Source organism: Schistocerca gregaria, chromosome X (assembly GCF_023897955.1).
Source record: "Schistocerca gregaria isolate iqSchGreg1 chromosome X, iqSchGreg1.2, whole genome shotgun sequence".
Lineage (NCBI taxonomy): Eukaryota > Metazoa > Arthropoda > Insecta > Orthoptera > Acrididae > Schistocerca > Schistocerca gregaria.
The window spans coordinates 84,193,630-84,216,591 of NC_064931.1; the positions used below are offsets into that span (position 1 = coordinate 84,193,630).

Here is a 22,962-nt window from a genome sequence, read left to right on the forward strand (position 1 = left end):
CACCTGGTCTTTCAAGTGTCCCCACAGAAAGAAGTCACAGGGGTTCATGTCTGGCAAATAGGGAGGCCAATCCACGCCGCCTCCTGTATGTTTCGGATAGCCCAAAGCAATCACACGATCATCGAAATATTCATTCAGGAAATTAAAGACGTCGGCCGTGCGATGTGGCTGGGCATCATCTTGCATAAACCGCGAGGTGTTCACAGTGTCGTCTAAGGCAGTTTGTACCGCCACAAATTCAAAAAGAATGTCCAGATAGCGTGATGCAGTAATCGTTTTGGATCTGAAAAATGGGCCAATGATTCCTTTGGAAGAAATGGCAGCCCAGACCAGTACTTTTTGAGGATGCAGGGACGATGGGACTGCAACATGGGGCTTTTTGGTTTCCCATATGCGCCAGTTCTGTTTATTGACGAAGACGTCCAGGTAAAAATAAGCTTCGTCAGTAAACCAAATGCTGCCCACATGCATATCGCAGTCATCAATCCTGTGCACTATATTGTTAGCGAATGTCTCTCGTGCAGCAATGGTAGCGGCGCTGAGGGGTTGCCGCGTTTGAATTTTGTATGGATAGAGGTGTAAACTCTGGCGCATGAGACGATACGTGGAAGTTGGCGTCATTTGGACCGCAGCTGCAACACGGCGAACAGAAACCCGAGGCCGCTGTTGGATCACCTGCTGCACTAGCTGCGCGTTGCCCTCTGTGGTTGCCGTACGCGGTCGCCCTACCTTTCCAGCACGTTCATCCGTCACGTTCCCAGTCTGTTGAAATTTTTCAAACAGATCCTTTACTGTATCACTTTTCGGTCCTTTGGTTACATTAAACCTCCGTTGAAAACTTCGTCTTGTTGCAACAACACTGTGTTCTAGGCGGTGGAATTACAGCACCAGAAAAATCCTCTGTTCTAAGGAATAAACCATGTTGTCCACAGCACACTTGCACGTTGTGAACAGCACACGCTTACAGCAGAAAGACGACGTACAGAATGGCGCACCCACAGACTGCGTTGACTTCTGTATCTTTCACATCACTTGCAGCGCCATCTGTTGTTGAAAATTGTAACTACTGTAATTTCGAAAGTTTGTCCGCCTGAAAATGTGCTGTTGTCCCAAGCATATTGCAACAAACGGTGTATTTCTATCGCTGCTCGTTTAGTTTTTATTGCTGTTTCAAATATACCGGTCATTTTTGAAACACCCTGTATCTAATCTGCTTTAAGAAATCCATATGAGTCTTTAAAATATCATTATAATTTAATGATACATTTGACAACATTTTCTATAAGTGTGGTTAGCTTCTTGAATAAAGATAATTTGCTCAATATTATAAAAGTGTAATAAATTGCTCATTCTTCTTTAAGGCAAACAGAAGAAATGGCTCAGGCTATAGAAGGAGTTCCTTTTCCAAATACAGAACATCAAATAAATGAAATGGCAGCTTCACATTTTGAAGAGCAGAACCTGTTGCAAGGCAAATGGAATAGTGAAATCGACACACTTAAGGAAGATCAAAGGAAAGAATATCGGGACTGGCTTATGAAGATGTTGGAGGACAATCAAACAAATGTGAATGCTCCAAGCATCGTGTAAGTTTATTCCTCCTAGTTTGCATTGACATTGATGCGCCTATAAAATTGCATGCAATAGAATCTGCCAGTAAAGTATTTTTATGATTAATTTCAGTTCATTATTTGTGAATATGGAAGAATAGAACAAAGCCAGATTTGTCGAAATTTTGTCATTAAAATATCTGTCATAAAATAATACTTCAACCTACTTATGGTCAGTGGTAACCAATCTCATGTTCTCTAATGAAGATAGTTACCTAAGTGACCAACAGTATCTTCACTTAAGGAGCTTAAAATAATGTATAAGAAACCACTACTTCCGGGAATAGCAGTTGGCATTTGTCCTTAACAATATATAAATCATTTAATTATCTATAAATGTTTCAAATTCATATTGAAATAGCATTGTGTAGTATTTGGAATATCATTTTTACAGAACTGTCCTGCACACAAACTTTGAATTCATAAGAGTTGTCACAGTATGTATTTATTTATTCCTTTCATCCCATATATTGAGTTTGCTTCTTCTGTTTTGTAAGTATTGATCTCTCCCCATACAAATATTTAGCCTCAGATTGTCCAAAGGTGCACTTTAGCTTTATAACTTGAATGAACCATTTGTATTCACATGGTGTGACTAATCATTTTCAAGCCTTAATGTGTTATCTGTTTCGCGCAGTCCGGAACCGTGCGACTGCTACAGTCGCAGGTTCGAATCCTGCCTCAGGCATAGATGTGTGTGATGTCCTTAGGTTAGTTATGTTTAATTAGTTCTAAGTTCTAGGGGACTGATGACCACAGCAGTTGAGTCCCATAGTGCTCAGAGCCGTTTTTTGTGTTATCTGTTTGTCAAAGTTGCATTTACATTTTTTAGATTTTGTAAACATAGGTCTGTAATTTATTAATTGGTAATGGGAAACAATAAACAATTTCTCTTAACAGTTGAAAGTCTTAAGACATGCCATGTAGTTAAAACAGGGTACATAAACTGTTATAGTATGGAGGTGTGGTAGCATGTGTTTGATACAGTGATTGTGAAAATTAAGGCTGTCTTACGGTGAGGCACGAAAATTAGTTTCGGTATCCCAGAAATTATCTGAAGTATAAAACAACTACCTCATCTTTGTAACAGTATAAAAGGCTAGACTTCACATGCACAGTGCGAATAAGAACTCTCACTCTGCCTTTACCCCTCCCCTCCCCCTCACCCTGCCACCGCCTCCGCCTCCCATTGCCCCCTCTCCACCTCCTCACTCCCCTCCCCCTCCCCCTCCTCCCCTTCCCGTGCACATCACTCCGTAATTGTATCAGTATATTGTCGAATTGCGGACCATTACTCATGTAATGCCATAATACCTAACAAATGGAATATATTGGTGTTATTAGTTGTGGGCATGATTACAATGGTGTGAAACAGAGGTTAAACAATGGTTCAGAGTGGAGAGAAAAGTGAGATAAGATATTAATTTTTGGATTGTTACCTTAGAAGGGGTTTCTGCATTACCTAAAACCCATCATTTGCTTAACTGTCTTCCTGTTTCAAAACTGATGATGAAGCTCTTTCCTCCTCAACTTTGTGGTCTGAAAATGCTGAAGGTACTGTATGTAAGAATGAGTGTTACAGGAAATATATGGAAGACTTAAATCAGTAAATATAATATTTGCTTATGTCAGTAACGTTTCCTATTATGCAGTTAAATAAATGTAAATATTGGTATGAACTTAAAATGGGTTTGGTTTCAATACAGAGAATGACAGAGGTAGAATGGTGCAGTGGAATGAATATTGGAAGTTTGTAGCCAGTCACCTCTGAGAAAATCCAAAAGTACATTGAAATATTTGAGAGGAGGCTGTCACACACAGCCTAAAATTTAATATGTTGTGCTCTGTCACATGAGCTGATATGCAGAATTTTAATACTTCCACAGGTTGCAAAGCCAGCCAGCAATGGCTTTTGTACGGGAAGTAATATATGACAAAGAAATGAGAGAATAAAACACAGCCGGCTGGAGTGGCCGTGCGGTTCTAGTCGCTACAGTCTGGAGCCAAGCGACCGCCATGGTCTCAGGTTCGAATCCTGCTTCGGGCATGGATGTGTGTGGTGTCCTTAGGTTATGTAGGTTTAATTAGTTCCAAGTTCTAGGCGACTGATGACCTCAAAAGTTAAGTCGCATAGTGCTCAGAGCCATTTGAACCAATAAAACACAGATTATATACTCAAGGCAAATATATAAGGGTAAAGAGAAGCTTTTTTTTTTTTACTAATGTTATTGAAGTGATTTATGAATGCATTTAAAGAAACTGAAAGTTCAGAGGAATATTGTTTGGACTGAATCTTCAGTTTCAATACTTGAAGGACACTGTTATTGTCAGTACTGTTTTTCTGAGTATTCAACATTTCCACCTTCCACTCTGAGAAAAGTGCTTTGTCTAGAGGTCAGTGTGAAGTTCATGGAATATTAGAGATGTCCAGAATCGTTCACACGAGAATGAATGTGAAAGGAGAAAATTAGTATTCAACACAGTTGAAGCTGTAGTCTAGTTTACAATTGTCTCAAGAAGTAAATATTTATATGTGTTGTGTATGGTACAATCAGGAACGACATTTGATACTGTTTGTATATGTAATATTTCATATTATCCTTTAAAATGGTATTTGAATGTGTATCAGGATTCATAAAATTAAGCTACTAGATTTTAGATGTACTTAAGACAGTAGGTGCCATTTAAAGGTGGAGAAAAGTCGGATGTTGGAGCTCACTGGTTAAAATAAAACTGAGGCCAACAAAATGTGATATATAAATAGAGAAGTGATTTGTTCTGCTGATTGTAAACTTAAGTTTTTTTGGTACAAAGACAGAAAAATCACTTTCGAAATTTCAGTTGATACATGTAAAAATTAATATGAGCAATGATTGCAGTTTTCAAGTGAGCACTTGGATGAAAATAAGTTACCTGACATGGGAGAGGCTGTAAGACATCTTAAATAATAGAACCCAGTATGTTCTCATTGATGGTGAATGTCTGTCAGAGATGGAGGTATTATCAGGAGTGCCCTAGGGAAGTGCGATAGGATTGCTCTCGATCTGACGGGTGGGATGAGCAACAGTCTGTGACTGTTTCCTGATGGCACTCTGGTACATAGCAAAGTATAGTCATTGAGTAACTGTAGGAGGATACAGGGTGTGACTTAGAATTTCTATTATGAATGGCAGCTTTCTGTAAATGTAGAAAAATGGAAGTTAATCCAGAAGAATAGAAAATAACAGTCCTGTAATACAATGTTGACTGGAATAAACTGTTTGAATTTCTGAAAGTAGCGGGAGATATGTGGACCAACAGGCTATTTACAACTTACAAGGAAACCAGGCTGCAAGTACAGGAGTTAAGCGTCATGAATGGGAAGCTGTGGTTGGGAAAGGAGTGAGATAGGGGTGCAGCGTATCCCCTATGTTGTTCAAACTGTTCATTGAGTGAGCAGTACAGGAAACCAAATACAAATTTGAAGATGGAATTAAAATTCAGGAACAAATAAAAAAAACTTTGAGGTTTGCAGATATTAAATTCCGTCAGAGACAGCAAACAATTTGAGACAGTCGAAAGGGATGGAGTGTGTCTTGAAAGGAGGATATTAGATGAACACCAACAAAAATGAAATTAGGGTAGTGGAATTTAGTAGAATTAAAACAGAAGATGCTTAGGGAATTTGATTAGGAAATACAATATTAAAAGTAGTGGTAGAGTTTTGCTAATTGGGTAGCAAAATAACTGATGATGGCCAAAGAAGAGAAGGTATAAAATGGAGATGGGTTGCACATGGAAAAGCAATTCTAAAAACGAGGAGTTTGTTAAAAATTAATGTAAATTTAAATGTGAGGAAATCTTTTCTCAATATATTTATCTGTGTGCAGCCTTGTATGAAAGGGAAACATGCATGGAAAGCACTTTAGAAAAGAAGAGAATGGGAGCTTTTGAAATGTGATACTGCAGAAGAATGCTGAAGATTAGGTAAGTAAAGCATGGTAACTAATGAGGAGGTACTGATTTGAAAATTGAGTTAGTCACAGAACTTCATAAACAGGAAACTTCATAAACAGGAAGGGATCAGATGAAAGGATGCATTTTGAAATGCCAAGGAATTATCAATTTAGTGTTGGAGGGAAGTGTGCAGTGTATAAACTGAGAGACGAAAATATGTTCAAGAAATGAAATGGATATAGGATGCTGTAGTTGTTTGGAGATGAAGAACCTTGCACAGCATAGAGTAGCCTGAAGAGCTGCATCAAACCAGTCGTTGGACTGAAGCCTACAAATAACAAACTAATGACATTCCTCCACTTCTCACACACTCAAGACCTGCTTCTTGCAACCCAGCACACAACTCCCTTCTGGCGCCAAAATCAGGGACTATGTTTCCCTACCCACAAAAAAAGTAACTTGCGTGTCTCCCCACGGGTAAAACACCATGTTTTCCCCACTCCTTCTGAACATCTGAACCCACTCATTTTCCCTCTCCCCAAAAACATCCCCCCCCTAAGCAAGCATGTATGCATGATTCTCCCCCCCCCCCCCCTCTTCTATTCTGAAACCCCCCGTTTGGTTTTTCCCCCCTTCCTGAAGCAAGCATGCTCGGTTTTCTCCCTCCCCAAGAAGCACATGTGCACTCTCGGTTTCCCCATCCCCTCATTACCATGACCTCACCCTAGTCCCTTCTTCTCATAACCATCCTCCCACTCGCTTTGCCCCTAATAATCACTTCACACTTACCCTCCCCCTGCTCCCCATAACCTCACACCCACCCCCACCCCGAGTGGGTAGCAGCATGTTTGATGATCCGCAAATGTTGCAAATTAAGTTAACTCCCACTGGTGGTGATACGGCCCGTGCTGTCTTTGTGAAAGGAAAGTCCTTGTTTAATGCAGAGGCATACAACCTTAAAATGTTCCCTTCACTGGCTATGCCTTGGGAGGAACGTAGAGCTAAGTGGCAAGCAGAGAAATACTCCCTGCAATACTTGATTTGCACAAGTACTTGTGGTGATTCCTTCTTGGTAACAAAGCCCTTATTCTTTGTGGAGAAAGTAGAAGACTTGTTTGAGTTAGTGGCAGCCATATCTAAAATGAAAAGTGGATTAGTTATGATCAGAACTTCAGTCCCTTCTCAGCCACTGGTGCTGCTCGCTTGTAACAAGTTGATTTGTAAGTTTTGTCCATCATGTCCATAGGGGTCCAAAAGAGAATAGGGTTGCTAACAGGTATCTTCATCATGGCCTTTGAGAGCGATTCATTGCCTGATAAGGCCAAGGTGATGGTACACCAATGCGATGTGAAACCATATGTTCCCTCTGTCCCTGCTGTGTTGCCTCAAGTGTTTGAAATTCATGCACATATCTTTGCATTGCAACACTAGCCCCATCTGTAGAGATTGTGGATGACCTCTGCATGCAAATGCTCCTTCTGCCCGTCCCCCATCTGTGTTAATTGTGGTAAGTGCCATTCTCCCTGCCTGCCAGATTGCACCGCTTTTCAGAGAGCTTATTAAACCTTATTATTATTTTGGGTTCTCTGTGACTTGTGTGTACAGCAAATTGAAAAACTCTTAGACATAGCTTTTCACTTTCATTGATAAAGCGTCAGTGGTGGCTACACCATAATCATTATGAGTATGAGATACTTGGGGCTCTGTCTCCATGGGGTCGTCCTGTGGTGTCATGATGACACCCTCTGGCAGCTGCTGTGGAGGCGCTGCCCTCAGGATCCGTGAATCTGGGGGAAGAGATGAAAAAGGATCACTGTGCACACGGCAGTGGTGAATGTGATTGTGATGTCAGCACTGCAGACTGTCTGGGCCTGAGATGAGGTGCATGCATGCGCCAAGTAGACGAAGGATCTCGCCTCGTGCCCACTAGCCACTGCCACTAAAAACCCTGAAAAACACAGTATCATGTAGTGCAAAGGGATACTTGGAGCCTTCCTTCGGCACTGGATGCTGAGGAGGTTGCAGCAGGTGGAACTGTGTCCGATGGCAGCGTTTGTAAAGCAATTCCATTGGCAATGGCCCATCTCGCGGATGCGAACGCTAGGAGGCGAAAAACAGTTGCGATGCTTGATACATGGTCTGTGTGTGTGTGTGTGTGTGTGTGTGTGTGTGTGTGTGTGTGTGATGCAAAGTTTGGCTGTCTGCTGTGTGATGCAAAGTTTGGCTGTCTGCTGCTTGAAGGTTCTGACAAAATATTCTGTTTCCCCGTTTAACTGTGGATGGAGCGGTGCACTAGTTAGGTGCTGTATGCCATTGTGTTCACAGAATGTTTCAAATTCATTTGGCGTGAACTGAGGGCTGTTGTCCGACATTATGACTGCAGGTAAACCTTAGAGGCAAAAAATAGAGGATAACATTTGAATTGTGCTACGTGATGTTGTTGAGTCTCTTGGCACAGAAAAAGGAAACTTGCTATATGAGTCTACCACAGTCAACCAACGAGCGTTCCAAAAAGGTCTCGCAAAGTCTATGTGAACATCTTGCCATGGTGATCATGGCTTAGCCCAAGCAGAGAATTTTTGTGGCGGAGTTGACTGATTTTCCACACATGCATGACACTGGGACATCATCCGTTCTATTTGGGTGTCCCTACCATGCCAAGTACAGTGTCGACACACTAACTGTCTCATATGAATAATCCCCCAATGTCTTTGATGAAGTAACTGCAACACTTCTTTTTGCAAGGCGTTGGGGATCAACACACGTGACTGTCCACTGTTATTTTAAACAAAAATCATACCTTGCTGTATAGCGAGGCTATGCTGATGTGTAAAGTATTGGCGCACTACCGAGTTCTGTATGCTATGCAATGAGCAAGGCCAAGATGTGCGAATGTATTTTAGCAAAATGTTCAAATCTGAATCAGCTTCCATGACCCGTGCTATTTTCCTATAGTTCAAAGGAAGGGTTGAAGGAATTCAAAATGTGACAACAAGATGCAGCAGAAGCATCGAAGTCTGTATCAGGGGTAATAGAAAGATGTGAAAGTGCATCCGCATTTCCATGTTGAGCTGTCGGATGATACACAATCTCGTACTGGTACTGAGACAACAACAAACCCCATCTTTGCCGTTCTTGGGCCGTTTGTAAAGAAACTGGCTTAATCAGATGAAACAAGGTCTGTGATGGCTTGTGATCCATTACTAATTAGAATTTTCTGTCTTACAAGTAGTGGTGGAATTTGGTGACACCATACACAATAGACAATGCCTCTTTCGCTATTTATGATTAGTTCCACTGGCCTTTGTACAACACTTTTGATGTGAAAGCAATAGGCCTGTCTTTATTGCCAAATCTGTGCAAAAGCATTGCACCGTTCCTGTAAGAACAAGTGTCAACATGCGACACAACTGGTTTGTCAGTATCAAAGTGAACCAGACATCGATCACTTTAAGTTTTTGAAAAGCTTCTTGGCATAAGTTTGTCCAAACAAAGGAGACAGTCTTGAGATGCAAGCGATACAAAGGAGCTGCGGTTTGTGCAGCATTTGGTATGAACCAGATGTAATAGTTCATTTTCCCGAATACTGACTGCAATTCTGTGACATTGTGAGGAACTGGCAGGTCCCCTATGGCCAAAAAATGTGACTGAAGATGATGCACACCTTGACTGGTTATGACATGACCAACATACTGCAACTCAAGTTAAAAGAAAAAATCGCACTTGTCCAGTCTACACTTTAGTCTTGCATCAGATAATGCACGAAACAAAGGACACAAATTTGCAATGTGTTCTTCAGGTGTATGACCTGGTATGACAATATCATCCAAATAGTTTGAACAGTTGGGTACTTGAGCAGTCAGCTGTTGCAAATATGGCTGGAAAATGGTGGGTGCAGAAGCACTGCCAAACGGCAAATACAAATATTTAAACAAGCCCAAATGTGTGTTCACAGCACACATGGTTTAAGATTCTTTCATCTGGTGGCATTTGAAGATATGCATCATCCAAATCAATTTTTGAAAAGTAACATATAGCGCCCAATCTATTCATGAGATTCTCTGGGTGTGGCAATGGATAAGTGTCAATCGCAGGTTGTTGGTTGACTGCCGACTTGAAGTCAATACAGAGGCGAATGCGACCTGAAGGTCAGAGGGGAAAAAAAAAAAAAAAAAAAAAAAAAACAGTGGACTTGCACATTGACTAGCTTGTATGGACGCAATAGCTCCACTATCTTGCAGTTCTTAAAGTTTGCCAGTGACTTTGTCCCGTAATGCAATGGGAACAGTTTTGGCCCAGCAAAATTTCAGCTGAGCATTGTCTGTCATAGTAATATGTGCATCAAAATTGTTAGCCTTGCCTAAACCTTCAGAAAAGAGTTCAGGGAATTCTTTCAGCAAGCTAGCTACTCTGTCTTTGGCATTAAATGTCATCACTAACAACACATTGTTCCGAATTTTAAAGCCAAACAAATCAAATGAATCAAGGCCAAATATGTTCCCACAATCATGTGATTGTAGTACAGTGAAAGTCACAGTACGAGTATGCGAGTGATACTTGGCAGGCAAAGTACATTTTCTGAGAACAGGAATGTTGTGTGCACTACAAGTCGTCAGGTGCGTGCTTAGTATTAGACTGGCGTGGGGAGCCTAACGGTTCAGGTGTGCTAAGATTCAGAAATGTAACACACACACCCGCATCCAACTGAAATTTCACACATTTTCCACTAATATGTAAATGAACAAAAAGTTTGTTGGACTTGCATTGCACTGAAGAAACTGTTTGCTTGCTAGTTTTGCTAATGCCTTCAGCAGGCTTTGAATACACTGCATAGATAACATGGGCCTTGTGACTAGATTTTTGTAAGTGGGCAGAATTCTTATGTTTGCTCTGTTGCAAACACATGGATTGTACACGACCTTTCTTGCCACAAGTGTAACACTGTGCTTGTCTGGTCAAGCAGTCTTGGCATTTGTGGTGTGAATAGCACCAAGGGCATGATTTAATTCTGTTTGCTGTTTAGACAAATGTTTATGTGGCTTGGCACACATTGGCTGTTGCTTCCTACTGGGTCAGTCGCGAGAAAGGAACAACTCAACCCTCCAAATCGGGGGCTTCTCAGATTTATCAGCTGACTCTGCATCTGAATTGCACTGATCTAGAATTTGCACTACATGCTGAAATGGTGGATCTGACTGTTTCTAAATGTGTTCTCTAAGTCAGAAATCAGTTACATTGTACACGACCGCATCACACAACATAATTTCTTAATATAAAGCACCACAAGCACATTTTAATCTGCATTTCCCTGTCATACCCTGCAAATCTGTTATCCACTTTTGATAAGTTTGTTCTGACCTGTTCTTGAAATAAAAGAATTGGTATCTAGCTGCCACCACATTCATTTATTGCTCATAGTAATTAGAGACTCTACCACCTGTCCATAGGAGAGTGCACTCAGTGTGGTGCTAGGGAACAATTTCTCTGGATGAGGTGAAAGACTGCACTTCCTACCATTAACAAAAAATAATGCAGTTTCACAGTACCTGGTACAATTTGAGCAGTTATGTGGGCTTCCTACTGTTGCAACCACTCAAGCCATTCCTCTTCTTGTTCATTAAACTGGTGAAAAGGCGGTATGGCACTCAGAGCTACAGGTGTTGCCTGTTGCACTGTATTGGTGGCTTGATGGGTTAGTTGCTGCTGTACCATGTTTATCAGTATAGAGCTATGTGTTGCATCTGAAACTGAAACATCTGTGTTAGCTGTATTGCATCTATCACTTGCAGCTTAGGCACTGGAGCAGGGGTTGGGAGAGGTGGGTTGTTCAGTTTGGAACTGGCAAATGCAATAAACAGGCAATGCAAACAATAAAAAAAAGTACACAAGCAAAGAAAATTTCTGTAACACCCACCTGAAGACACTGACTTGCAAAAACACTGTAAGAGACTGTTGACACATGCAAACACACCTCTGCTATGAAAAGACAAGGTAGAATAAAGGTGCCAGCAAAACACAAAAGCCCACAACAAAAGAAAACAGTGGCAGCGAGGCACCAGCTTCTTCTTACACCTCGTCACCAAATATTACGTCTCCAGCCTTGTCGTCAAATATGGGATATCAAGGCATCTTTCATAGTTGATTCACTAGACAATCAAATCAAACAAGTCATATTAATGAGTTTTATTACCAAAAGTAAATAACAATACTTAACTTTGACAATCAACCAGAAGTGCCACAAGGAAAGAGCAATGTACAAAATAAGCGACCATCTTGAGTATAAACAATTCAAAGTCTGTGCGACATGGACAGTAGAAGTGAAGTAACTAGCAGTCACACTGCTATACAGGTGCCTAATCTTGAAGCTGCTGTTTAACTGGGATGTCGCCAGTCGGTTGCTACGCTTATCCCCTCTTCACAGAGGGGCCACTGCTGTCGCATTGTCAACCTGGAGAGGGGTCGGTCAGTGTGCGATTGGCTGAAGTCTTCTCACAGCCATCACATCTCTGTCGTTATTGACTGGTGTGACAGCACTTGGCTTTATGCTGTAACAATTAATGTAAAAGAATACTTTGTAGCTGTTGTGTTTGCATGTCTGTTGTTCAGATACTGAACTCTAGCTAATAGTAATAAAAGATCATGTTTGTTGCTACATTGTATGTCATGTGTTCTAAAGTATTTGTATTTAAAAATAAACTATTTCTTTTAGAAATACTCCACGCACATTCAACAAAGGTGCTCATGAAGATAAGCTGCCTATGCCAAGACTAGAGGAAAGTTTCACCATACACTTAGGCTCGCAGATGAAACAGATGCACAATATAAGAATTTTATCCGCTGATGTGCTGGATTTTTGTCGGGTGAAGCTTCAGAGTTCAGGGTAAATTTTTAATAAAAACTAATGGAATACTACTAATATTACAATTATTATTGTTTCAGAAGGGTATAATATGAGAACTAACTGTTGATATTTATGCTTTCTTGAAGCGGATATGCATTATGCACTGGTAGAATTGTGTGTAAAAGACTGTATTTGCTCAATATATGTCTATCCAAAACTGCTTTGGATCCTCATTTTCAGAAATGAGAAGTAAGTTGAAGTTAAACTATGGTTGTTTGTGTTGAAAGTTGGAACTTGTACCTCAGGGAGCATGAAAGAAGTGGAATTTTTGATATGAATTGGTCGTAAGCCACTGATTAGTAACCATTACTGATCTTGTCAAACCATAAAATGTGTATATGTTTCAGCGGTTAGCATTTAATGTGTTGATGAAGTGTAGTGTTAATGTGAAGTAAACATTTCTTGCCTGAAACAGTGAAATTGGGGGTGGGGGAGGCTGAAGTGGTGAATCTTTTGTTGGTAGTCTCCCTCTAAGAAACATTATCATTCATTTTAAAGTGTCGTGTGGGAGTAGGTACACCAAACATAAGACTGTAAATTTCTTGGGATAATTATTAAAGATGGCTTCAACATCTGTGAATTTGTGTTGTTTACATGTTCATTCAATTTATGCAATAATACAATACAAGGCTGGTATCCATGGAAATTCTGCTGTTTCCTTGCACCTCTTTTCATGGTTTACATTCGTGTTATATGTACATGACAGAGCAAAACTGAATATAATTCTGAAGCTAAGATAAGATATTACTTCAGTGAGAAAGTTCCTTGTCTATAGCGAGTCACTTTGTGTCTTTTATGTAAGTGTATATGATTAACAAGGAGAGTAGACTGATAATTTTTCAGGATGGCCTCCAGTAACTCTAAAAATCAGTGGTTGCTGGCTACTAAGGCATATGAATGTCCAGGAAAATAGAGGCCTACACTGGAATGTACCCTTCCATACTATTACCTTATTGCATAGATGGGAACTATCAGTGGATACATGGGGTGCTAGAAGATCAGATAGTCCACAAACACACAAAAGAATGCAACCTGTTCTGTCAAAAAGTAAACTGTTGCTTCCTTAATGTAGGTTTCTTTGCAAGTGAAATGTGTTGCCATAATCTGCAGTGCAATACATAAACACTGAATTGTTTTATTGCCCAACAGAAAATGCAGTCCTTATATTACTTACTGATTAAGAAAGAAAGGAAACAAAAGAAGAAAAGTGTTGCCATTTAAATGAGTTAAAGGCTGGCAGGTGTTCTGAATTTGTGATGCGTATCCATAATTGAAAGTTATGTAGACAGGTACTTTCTGCGAGATGAGCAATTTGGTGCAAAGTAAGAGTTAGCAGGAAATATCTGAATTCAGTGAAACTGCTTGGTACCCAGAAGGCTGTTATCACTTGCAGATGATTTATGGCAACCACAACAGTAGCTTTTTAGAACAAATGGTAGGATGAGAGAGCTTGTTCTGTATAAAAACAATGACAACACTCTTTTGAAAACTACAGAAAAGACACACATTTGATTAAACAGTTCATCTTCTACATTGTTGTCAGCATTGAAGAAGCCAGAGACATGCCTCTGTTCATGGTGACAGTTAAAGCACTTGCAGTAAGGCATATATTTTCATTTTCATATTAGAATTCTCACCATATTAAACCTGTCACATCAGATGTGCCATTGGTTATTGTGAATGCTACAGCCTTACAGTCTCTGCAGTACTATTTAAAAGAGGGAGAACTGCAGTACTGCTTTATCACTGGTTATAGGCGATACTAACATCAGTTTCTTCATAAGAGGGGAGGAACAGGAACCTCATCATCAGACTCCCACCTGAAGAGGATGTGGAGGATGGTGAATTGGGGTGAGCCAGAAGTTGCTCGAAGGTAGAAGAATTCCTTTATTAATTTATTACAAGCTGCACCTATGCTCAGCAGTGCCCATGTAGTATTACTTGATAAAAAGTGGAAAATATGTTCTCTAGTTCATAGTACTTCTCTGTTTGAATGGAAACACACTTGAGAAACACATGGTTAGTCTTTATTCTCAGACTGTTAAATTTTTCCATTCTTTTTTTGAAGCCATTGTGACTGTTTCAAGAAATATGTAAAGGTTTTTTTAAATTACCACTACCAGTCACAAACTTTGTCAACTATTGTGTTACTTATTTATTTGGTGACACCTTTTGAGGGAATCCCTCATCTTCAGGCTAAATGGCATTACAAAAACAACTTTACAATAAGGTCATACTGATGTTACATAGTCTTTTCATAAATGCTGTGGTTATCTTTGTTCTTTTTTACATTTTTCTGTTCTGTTAGACTATTAATCAAAACATCATAAGAAATACCATCACCAATTTCCCAATATAACATCAAAAGAAATATTCACATTTTAGATAGTTTAATGTAAATTAAAAGTTTGTTGTGATGTGATGTACATGAAGTAGCATTTCTGTCATTACAAGTGATAAATGTAAAAATAAATTGTATATAAAAGATGTAGATACAGGAAGTGTGGTGTAAGGTGTAATAAAATACTTGGGCACGTACATGTATGTGCACCAACTAAAGGTGTGATGCAGTTTCGCTTAGTTTTGCTGTTGCATTGAAGCAGAGTGAAATTACGGAAGGGAGTAATGATCCTTTACAATCCTGTTGAAACAAAAATCCTGATATTTCATGGGAAATTTTAAGTGACTACTACTTGTACACCATAAGAAGTCACAGTAAATAGTTGGCACATCAGCTGGTGTCACTGCTACAATCCAAATAATAACTACCACATTGACAATAAGATGCCAGATGTTTGCCTCTAGGACTTACTTACTTGTGTTGTGAATGATCACTGGCCACTTTCCTTGTACTGTTCACCTCTCTCCTCTAAAGGCAGACTTTTCCAGGTACACAAGCAGTACGAATTCAATATTATCATAGGGAATAATTACTGTAGTAGATATCAATTGTGCTCATAACAGCCTAGTAATTTAACTGTCTTTGCATAGAAGGTGACAAGTGACACATACTTCCACTCTGTTTATTCAAGGATTAAGTTTTTAGCCATTGAACAGTTTGTGAAACGAGAGACTCTGTTTTAAATGATAATAGCCTTGAAATTCTTGTTACTTCTATTTGGTGTTGTGTAATATTTAAAAGTTGGGCAAATTTCAGTGAGCTCCCCAGTGAGAAATATGGACAAGATAGTACTTTCTGAAAGAGAAGTTACAGGATGTAGTCTCTGGGATTCAAACATTGCAGTAGCTGAACCTGTTATTGTGCATCAATTTGGAGATGATAACAAAAAAAAATGTTGTTTAGGAGCAGTGATACCTTATGTTAGTCAGAATTTGATAGGAAGAAAGAGGGGAGTGGCAGAGGAGGAGGAAGAGGAAGAGAGATAGTTGTGAGTTGCTAAGAGATTGGAAACTCGAGAACTATGCATTCTCTTGTTGATGTTGGGTTTTAACAAGTGGTGCTGTTGTTGTACCACTGATTCTGTTTCTGAGATGGTTCAAAAAATTAATCTCAAGTATTATAGGAGGCTAGCAGAAGTTTAGTACTGTTGGCTGAAAGAGAAATTGCAAAAATAGCAATATTGAAAGTTCAAAATCTCTACTCCCCCCTTCTGCCTCCCGCTTCTTTTGTCGTACGTGTTCTGCATGTGTCATTTTAATTTTATTTTATTGTTTTTCAGAAATCTTGATCCTCAGCCACAGCGCTTGCAGACTGCTCTAGCCCTTTATTCCAGTGACTTATGTGGATTAGTTGTACTGACAGATAGCCATATTGGAGCATTCACAGGATTAACTAAAGGTAATCATGACAGCTATCCAGCAAGGAGTGAAGTGCCTTATTTTATGAATTCTTAAATACATGCCAAAACTGCTTTTTTTTTTATCAATGCTCGTTTTTACACAACACGACTCCTACTTTTTTTTTTTTTTTAGTGGTTTGTATTTGAAATAGTCATCTTATTCCTGCAGTTTGTGTTCTTTATCATTCACCCCTTACGTTGGAGTTCTGGGAAACTGAAGAGAACTGTTTTCATTTTGTGTCTAAATAGGACATAGGGATCATGGGGATAAGATTAGAATAATTACTACACACACAGTAATGCCTGCTTTACCCACGGCCCAACCTATGTGATCACAACATTTCTTCTCCCTACAAAGTGTTACATGCCGGTGTTTGTATGAGTTGGCTGACTCCATCTGTGACTCGTTGGTATTATAGTCATAGGATTCTATGTCTTTTCATTTTGTGAAGTGCAAAATTTTACATTTCTGAACATTTAGAGCAAGTTGCCAATCTCTGCACCACTTTGAAATCTTATCAAGATCTGACTGAATAGTTATGCAGCTTCTATCAGGTAGTACTTCCTTATAGATAACTGCATCATTTGCAAAAAGTCTGAAGTTGCTATTAATACTGTCTTCTGGGTCATTAATATACAACATGAACAGCAAGTGTCTCATCCCATTTCCCTGAGGCACACCCGAAGTTACTTCTACATCTGACTGTGACTCTACATCCGAGATAACGTGCTATGTCCTCCCTACCAAAAAGTCCTGAATCCAGTCACAAATTTCACTTGATGCCCCATATGGTTATACTTTCGACAATAAGCATAATGTGGTACAGAGCCAAATGTTTTTTGGAAATCAAGAAATACTGCATCTACCGAATTGCCTTGATCCAAAACTTCCATTACGTCATGTGAGAAAAGTGCAAGATGGGTTTCACATGATTGATGTTTTTGAAATACATGCTGTTTGGCATTAAAGAGGTCATTCTGTTTGAGGTACCTCATTATGTTTTAACTCAGAATATGTTCTAAAATTCTATTACAATGTAGACTGGGGTGGCCTGTGCCTATTTTCTAGAACAGGGTACAGTTTTTTGTTCAAGGGATCTATGATAGATTATTGTTAGAAGAGGGGCTAACTCAGCAAATTCGGTATAGAATCTAGCAGGGATTCCATGAAGGCCAGGACCTTTGTTCAGTTTTAATTATGTCAGCTGTTTCTCAACACCACTGATGCTAATATTTACTTCATTCATCTTTTCAGCAGTAAGAGAATTAAACTGTGCCGATTTTCCTGGGTTTCCCTTTGTAAAGGTACATTTGAAAATGACATCAAACATTTCAGCTTTTAATTTACTAATCTTGATTTCATTTCCTGACTCATTCACTAGGGACTGGCTAGTGACTTTGGCACCACTAACAGCATTAAATATGACCAGAATTTCTTTGGGTTCTGTGAAAGGTCACTTGACAGTATTCTGCTATGGTAGTCATTGAAGGCATCATGCATTCCTCTCTTGACAGCCAAATGCGTTTCATTCCACATTTATCTATCTATATCCCCCAGGGGGCTCACTACTCTTTGGTGAGTATGTGCTGGACTGCTATGGGGCCCCAGCCTTTGCAGCACTATGTCCTCTTTTTGTGCTGAAAATGTACACTTCCACTATCTCTTATCTCATATGACTTTCTGTCAGACAATCCTTTTGGTGCAGACCCTGCCTGGACCTGGTTCACAATTTTGGTCTTGATTTCCAGTTTTGCTCTCTGCATTATCTTCACATTCCATTAGTAATTATATGGTTTCCATTATTGGGTTTGACCTGCCATAATTTCCAGATTTTACAGAAGTGTGTGTCATGCAGGGAAGGTCACCCACTGCAGTGCATGGGGCAACGGGTCTCCAGTCAATTGATTACTGGCCAGGTAGCTGTGGGTGGGTGGCACCCATGAGGAGAGTCCTACTTCAGAGTGGGTGGCACAATGGTGAATAGTTCACACATGAAGCAACTTACCCTTTACCCTTTCCCCCACTGTTGATCTACAGCCCCAGCAGTCTCCTCAAATGGAAAGGTCTCATACAATGCAACAAAGTATGATCACAATGCATTCCCTTCCCTCGTCACGCCATGGGAGGAATGTGGACTAGACAAGGAGCAAAATTCTACCTCCAATACTTGGTCTTTACCAGGACCGATGGTGATGCCTTTTTGGTCACAAAGACTTTTTTTGTGGAGAACATTGAAGACAAATATGGAGAAGTTGCAGCCATCTCTAAGATGAAGAGTGGCTCCTTTCTCATTAAAATGCCATCTGCTGCCTAGTCACAGCCACTGCTCTCTTGTGACTCTTGTAAGAATTTGGGTGAAATTTCTGCGACTGTCACTCCTCACAAGGGTGTCAGTATTGTCCAAGGTGTCATCTTTCACTGTGATCTGCAATCTGACGATGAGCTGTGGGCAAACTTAGAGTACTGGGTGTGCACTTCATCTGTTGTGCCCATAGGGGACCAAGGGAAAACAGAGTTCTTACCAGGCCTTCATCTTGACTTTTGATGGTGATAAGTAGCCTGAGAAGGTCAAGGTGATGAAACCCTATGTTCCTCCTCCTATGAGATGCTTCAGGTGTTTGAAGTTCAGACATACGTTTTCCCATTGCGCTGCTACCCCTTTGTGCAGGAATTGTGGAAGTCTGCTGCACAAAAATGTTCCATGTGACCCTCTTCCCAACTGTGTAAACTGTGGTGAGCTCAATGCTCCCTCTCCCCGGAATACTCCATTTTTAAGTGTGAGAAGAAAATTCAGGAGTATAAGACCCTGGACAAGCTCACATATCAAGAGGCCAGAAAAAAGTACTAGCATCTTAACCCCAGACAAATGTCACAGTTGTACGCTATAGCTGCAATGTTGTCGCCTTCTCTGTTGATGATGCCTTTCTCTGTTGTGCCTCTTACAGTGGGCCCTCAAAGCTGTCTGCTAATACCTGTCCCCAGGCAGTTGGGGACCCTTCTGCTGCTTCCCTCGCACCCACTTCAGGAACATTGGATCCTCTCCCTGCCAGGCACACGGTCCTCATCCTCTTCAATTTTGTCTAGCTAGGAAGTGGTCCCTTGGGACTGTTCCTTCCACGGTTCCACAGTTCCTGCTGGTCCATAGCCAGACACCAGTTGGGCTGAAGGAACCTCATGGTGCTGGCTGTCGGGCATCTCGTTCTTCCTGTTCTCAAAACCAGTTCAGGGAAACCCTGTCAGTCCTTGTCTTCTGAGGAGGAGGAGGAGGAGGAGGAGGAGGAGGACATAAAGAAGTCCTCCAAGATGAAGGAAACTCCAGGGGCCCTTATGCCACTGGACTCTGCATGTACTCCTTCTGTGCCCAATGTGGAGATCTCGGTGGCCCGTGAGGCACCAGATTGCCCCCGGTAGTGTGCCACAGAACCTATGTCAGTGGATCTCCTGATGTACTGACTGGTTGCAGTACATGACCCTGGGTCATAACCTGTCCCTCATGGTCACTTCATGGTCCCCACAGTATTCAATCAGTCTGATCCTCCAGTGGAACAGTCATAGATTTTTCCACCACTTGGCTGAGCTATGGCAGGTTTTAAGCACATACCATTCATTGTGTATTGTCATCCAGGAAACATGGTTTCCAGCAATTTGACCCCTGCTCTTCATGGCTGTTGAGGTTATTTACAGAACATTCAGACTATGAGAGGGTATTCATACATATGTGCTGGAATGTAAATACAGTGACCTCGTTCCTCATGATACACTATTAGAGGCTGTGGCTGCTCAGGTATGGGCACATCAAGATTTAACCATCTCTAATGTTTATTTCCCTCCGGGTGATGTTGTGCCCCAGGATTTACGGTTTGCATTACTCTCTCAGAGCTGCCCCTCCCCCCCTCCCCTCCTCATCTTGGGTGACTTCAACACCCATAACACTTTGTAGGATGGAACAGTGATAACTGGTCATGGTAAAAACATTCAAACTTTACTAGCACACCTCAATCTTTGCCTGTTGAAGTCACTTGAGTGTGGATCACAGAACTTATTTGGCCATTGATCTCTAGTTTTCCAGTCCTAGCCTTCTTCCATCTATGCAGCTTGCTAATTGGTCCCTCTGTAAGAAGTTCAGGAGGTGTGACCTGATGTGTGGACAATCACCTAAGGCAGGTGATTCCCCCTCTGATGAGGGCCCCCAGCTGGTAGGAATGTGCCATCGCAGATGCTGGCAATCATGGGGGATTTTCTCACAATGAGGCTAAAGATTCCAAGACTCTTTAAGCTGCACCTCGGTTCCTCATGGTATCATGTAATGAAGGAGATAGTCCTTCACAGTGGTTATTCAGTTTATAATTAAGAAAGGTATTGATGCAATTGCAGGCCCTGTGAAATCCTACTCTGGCTTACATAATGGCACTTTGCTTTTAGATACCAATTGTGGTTCTGAAGCCCAACAACTGCTTGCAGCTTCATTGCAGGACAGATATCCTGTTCCTGTCCAGTCCCATCAAACGCTGAATTCCTCGCGTGGTGTTATTTACTCAAGATTGCTTGATACTGTGACTGAAGGAGAAATCCAAACTCACCTCTCTGATCAGTGCTTCACTGCAATTCTTTGGGTAATACAAGAGGTTGGTGCAACCTTAATGCCGACACACACTCTTTTTCTCATGTTTGATAGAGTAGTGTTTCTATCAAAGATCAGAGCAGGGTATGAAGTCATCAAGGTCTTGACCGTACATTCCAAACACGATGTGCTGCTACCAGTGTTAAAGTTACAACCATACTCCTGTCAAAACACAGCAAAATGTGTTACTTGTGATAGGGATCCTAACAAGGGCAATTGCCCACCTCCTCCCCACAATGGTAACCATGCAGCCCCATCCCGAGAATGTCCCTTGTATCTTGATGAGCAGGCCATCCAGGAGATCTGGGTAAAGGGAAAACTGCATTGCCGTGTCACTCACAAGTTGTTGGCTAGTTGAAAGCCCTGCATTTTGCCATTTGGCACTTACAGTACTGTTCTTACTACACCTTGCTCTACAAAGGACACAGCCACACAGACTTTTGACCTCGTTTTCAGCACCACAATTGTAAAATTGCCTCTTGTCATGATAGCATCCCTGTCACCCTCCTCCTCCTCCTCCTCCTCCTCCAGCTGTGCAGCAAGCCACCAAATCTTCACCTCAGAGATGAAATCACCAGATACAAAACTGGCAGGCTGGAAAGGACAGAAGGAATATTCTCATGAAGAATTTCTACATCCCTCCAGCCAACAAACATCTGACTCTTCATCTGCTAGCTGCAAAGGCTCCAAGAAATCAAACAAAGGCAAACGGTCTTCTCCTTTGCCAATTCAGAGATCCTCTTCAATGGTGTTGCTGCATGTTACTCTCACCCAGCCAACATCTGCTTCACCAGTGCACACGTTCAACCATTTTTCTACCCTGGAATCTGCAGGCCGACCCAGTGAGACTGCCGATGCTTCTGTAGATGTCGTGGAACAAGATCCTCCAGCTTCTGTGCCCTGTGGCAGTGAGTCTTTAAACGCTGGCACTCTGTAGCTGCAGAGATGACAATCCTTCATTTTTTCCCTCCTAGCCTTTCCCCATCTTGACTCTCCCCCGATGGAAAGTTCACAGCATTAGATCCAACAAGAAGGAATTATGGCTGCTCTTGGTATCACAGTGTCCACTTGTTTTCTGCCTCCAGGAAACAAAATTGTCTCCTCGCGACCACTTTGACCTCTTGCATTTCTTTCTGTTCCCCTGAGGACAGCATTCCATCTCGTGGAGGGAGCCGTGCTGTTCATCTGGGATGACGGTCATAGTCAAACCATCTCAGTGAACATCCATCTGTAAGCTGTTGCAGTCCACCTTTTCCTTCCCCAATTTTCCTTTTGTCTTTGTAACATCTACATCCGTCTGTCATTTGGTGTCATCAGGGAAGACTTCCTACCATTTCATTGTCTGAAAAGTGCCCTCTTGGTGAACCTCATGTGCTTTCACACACACACACACACACACACACACACACACACACACACACACACACACACACACACACACACATTCCTTTCAGAACTCCATGCACACCTATTCCCATTGGGACCTCTCATTTTGCACTGCCTAGCTTGCCCATCTTCTCGAGTGGTCTGTTCTTTCGAACACATACGAGAGTGACTATTTCCTGTGTGCATCCATTTTCTATGTGTAAAACCAACTGGCAGCTTTCTGAGGCTGGATGGAGGCTTTACTCCTCCCTGGCAATCTTCGCTGACCGACATTTCCCCAGTTGTGATGACCAGGTAGAATACCTTACAAATGTTATCCTTACCACTGCAGAACATTCCATTCCTTGCTCTTCATCTTTACAATTCCATGTCCTGGTGCCCTGGTGAACTTGAGGCATGTCACGACACGCTTCGCGCATGCAGACTTGCACTCCATCTTTTTAACCATCATCCTATGATGGCAAACTGTATTTATTATAAAAAATTGCTTGCACAGTGTCGTTGCATTCTTCAGGCTAGCCGGATTTCATTTACTTGTTCTTTTAACAGTTTCACTCCACCTTCCATCACGTGGGCCAGCCTCCAGTGGTTTTCTGGGACCAAGATCCAGTCTCAAATTTCCAGCCTGACTGTAGAAGTCATTGTGGACCTCATTGCTGTTTCCAACACCTTATGCCACTGTTTTGCGGAGATTTTGAGCTGTACCC

General features: G+C 41.3%; 1 protein-coding gene across 2 annotated transcripts in view; it reads left to right on the forward strand.

The window, feature by feature from the left end:
* Positions 1-22,962, forward strand: part of LOC126298768 (protein C12orf4) — a 129,427-nt gene that overhangs the window by 18,776 nt on the left and 87,689 nt on the right. For both annotated transcript variants that reach the window (XM_049990221.1, XM_049990220.1), the window contains exons 4-6: positions 1,362-1,586; positions 12,256-12,426; positions 16,128-16,246. In XM_049990221.1, the coding sequence (XP_049846178.1) occupies positions 1,362-1,586; positions 12,256-12,426; positions 16,128-16,246 (515 nt within the window). The remainder of the gene's footprint in view (positions 1-1,361; positions 1,587-12,255; positions 12,427-16,127; positions 16,247-22,962) is intronic.